The sequence below is a fragment of the Austrofundulus limnaeus genome, unplaced genomic scaffold, assembly GCF_001266775.1.
Source record: "Austrofundulus limnaeus strain Quisiro unplaced genomic scaffold, Austrofundulus_limnaeus-1.0 Scaffold1921, whole genome shotgun sequence".
NCBI lineage: Eukaryota > Metazoa > Chordata > Actinopteri > Cyprinodontiformes > Rivulidae > Austrofundulus > Austrofundulus limnaeus.
Genome location: NW_013954323.1, coordinates 6 through 1760, shown reverse-complemented (window position 1 = coordinate 1760; position 1755 = coordinate 6). Strand labels below are relative to the sequence as shown.

Sequence of the window (1755 nt, the reverse complement as noted above, 5' to 3'; positions counted from 1 at the left end):
GTTCTTCTTCTACATATTAAAAAGTTGTTAAACATCTGAGTGGTGCACTACTGCTACTAGTTGTGAGAAAGTGTATTGCATCTTATTCAAACTCAATGTGGTCCCACAACCCTCTGTGGCCCAAAGTTAAAAACTGTTGTTCTTCTGAGGCCCTGAAGGTGGCGCTCATAGGTTAAGAATCTCTGCTATAGCATTATTAAACATTCCCCGGGTCAAACTGACCCAGGAACATTGTTGTTGTTCCTCAGAAACAAACATAACAGGAGGGTTAACAGATAAAAATACTAATGACTTTTGTAAAACAATTATTTTCGACACATTTTGTTGTATTTGGTCTTTAGAACATTTGATTTCCTCTTCCTTCAGACGCCTACATGTCGAAAGCCTCGGTCTTCCACCGACCGCCACAGCCAGTCTCTAGACGACATTCGGCTCCACCAGAAGGACTGCCAGCAGTGGGCGGAGCTCTGCCAGGACACCGCCCACAGCTACACTTTTGGCTGCGCTCAGGAACTGAGTGACAGCAGCGGGCAGCAGGGCCTGTCCGACCAGCGGGCTGCCACCCTCTCTGAGCAGCACCCGTTCCCCATCAAGAGGACCAACAAGTACTTCTCTCTGGACCTGACCACCGACGAGGTGCCCGAGTTCGTGGTGTGACGGAGGCTGTATGTTTGCTCAGAGATGTTTCAGTCCTCAGGGAACGAGATGTGAGCGAGGAGCTGCAGCCGTCAGGCTGAAATCTACATTATAAAACTCCAACGACCAAAGGGAAGCTGTGTTTTTACAAACTAACTGCTGTCCTGTGTCAAAGGAAACAAAGGGAAGGTGTCGTCTTCACTTTCACTCAAGTCTTTCTTGTTTTTCAGCAGCTTTATAAAGACAGCTAACTGACTCCTGCACATGTGTGATCAAAACAAAGACTTCCTGCAGTAGAAACAGCAAATGAACTGAGCTAAAAACCAAAGAAAAGCCTGAGAAACAAACGTGGTTCCTGCAGTCTACCAGAGACAAGTCCTAACCCTGTCAGAGCAGCTGTTTGTCCTCTGTTACATCACTTCCTGTGACCTGGATAGGAAATGCACTCCACTCCCACCCTGTGTGGACTCGTGCCTTCGTCCCACTATGCAGATGTCAACGCTTGCCTTGACAATCACAGTCCCCCACCCTCAGTCCACTGTCTGGACTGAAGCCATCAGTTTCCAGTTGTACCGTTGTACACACGTCTGCAGGTCAAACTGCCTTTTAAAGATGTTTTTCTGTCCACAGAGGAGCGAGGCCGGCAGTCTGCCTGAACCTGAACCTAATGTGGAGCCAAAACAAACCAACATTTATGTCTTCCTGTAACTTTTTCATCTTTTGAACTGGAATCATTGAGTTTAGTATCATATCATCAAACAAAAACAACTATTTTAGGTGTGTTTCATATAAAATATGTGWTTCATTGAACAGATCTTCCATGTGTGGTTCAGTATTATGAGGAGGTGGTTTCACAGTAAGAACTCAGAACTGTGTTACAGGAAGTCAGAATTATGCAGTCTGTAGCTGCGTTTCCATTGACCATGAAAAGGCGCAAATTAGAATTTCGAAAATAAATTTGCTCAATGGAAACACGTCAGTTTCGGAAAAAAATGACGTTTTTCGACAAAATGTTTTTGCACTAGGATGAGGTGGTTTTTCGGCTGAAATTGGTGTTTTTCACAAAACTACAATGGAAACACTTTTTTCGCATCACGGGAGTCACGTGATCAACAACCG

The 1755-nt window shown here is 45.0% G+C and overlaps 1 protein-coding gene across 2 annotated transcripts in view; it reads left to right on the top strand.

The window, feature by feature from the left end:
* Positions 1-1450, top strand: part of frmd6 (FERM domain containing 6) — a gene marked incomplete in the record, with an annotated part of 30255 nt that extends 28805 nt beyond the window's left edge. For both annotated transcript variants that reach the window (XM_014033982.1, XM_014033983.1), the window contains 1 exon segment: positions 367-1450. In XM_014033982.1, coding sequence (XP_013889436.1) covers positions 367-657 — 291 coding nt within the window.
* Positions 1451-1755: the final 305 nt, after the last annotated feature.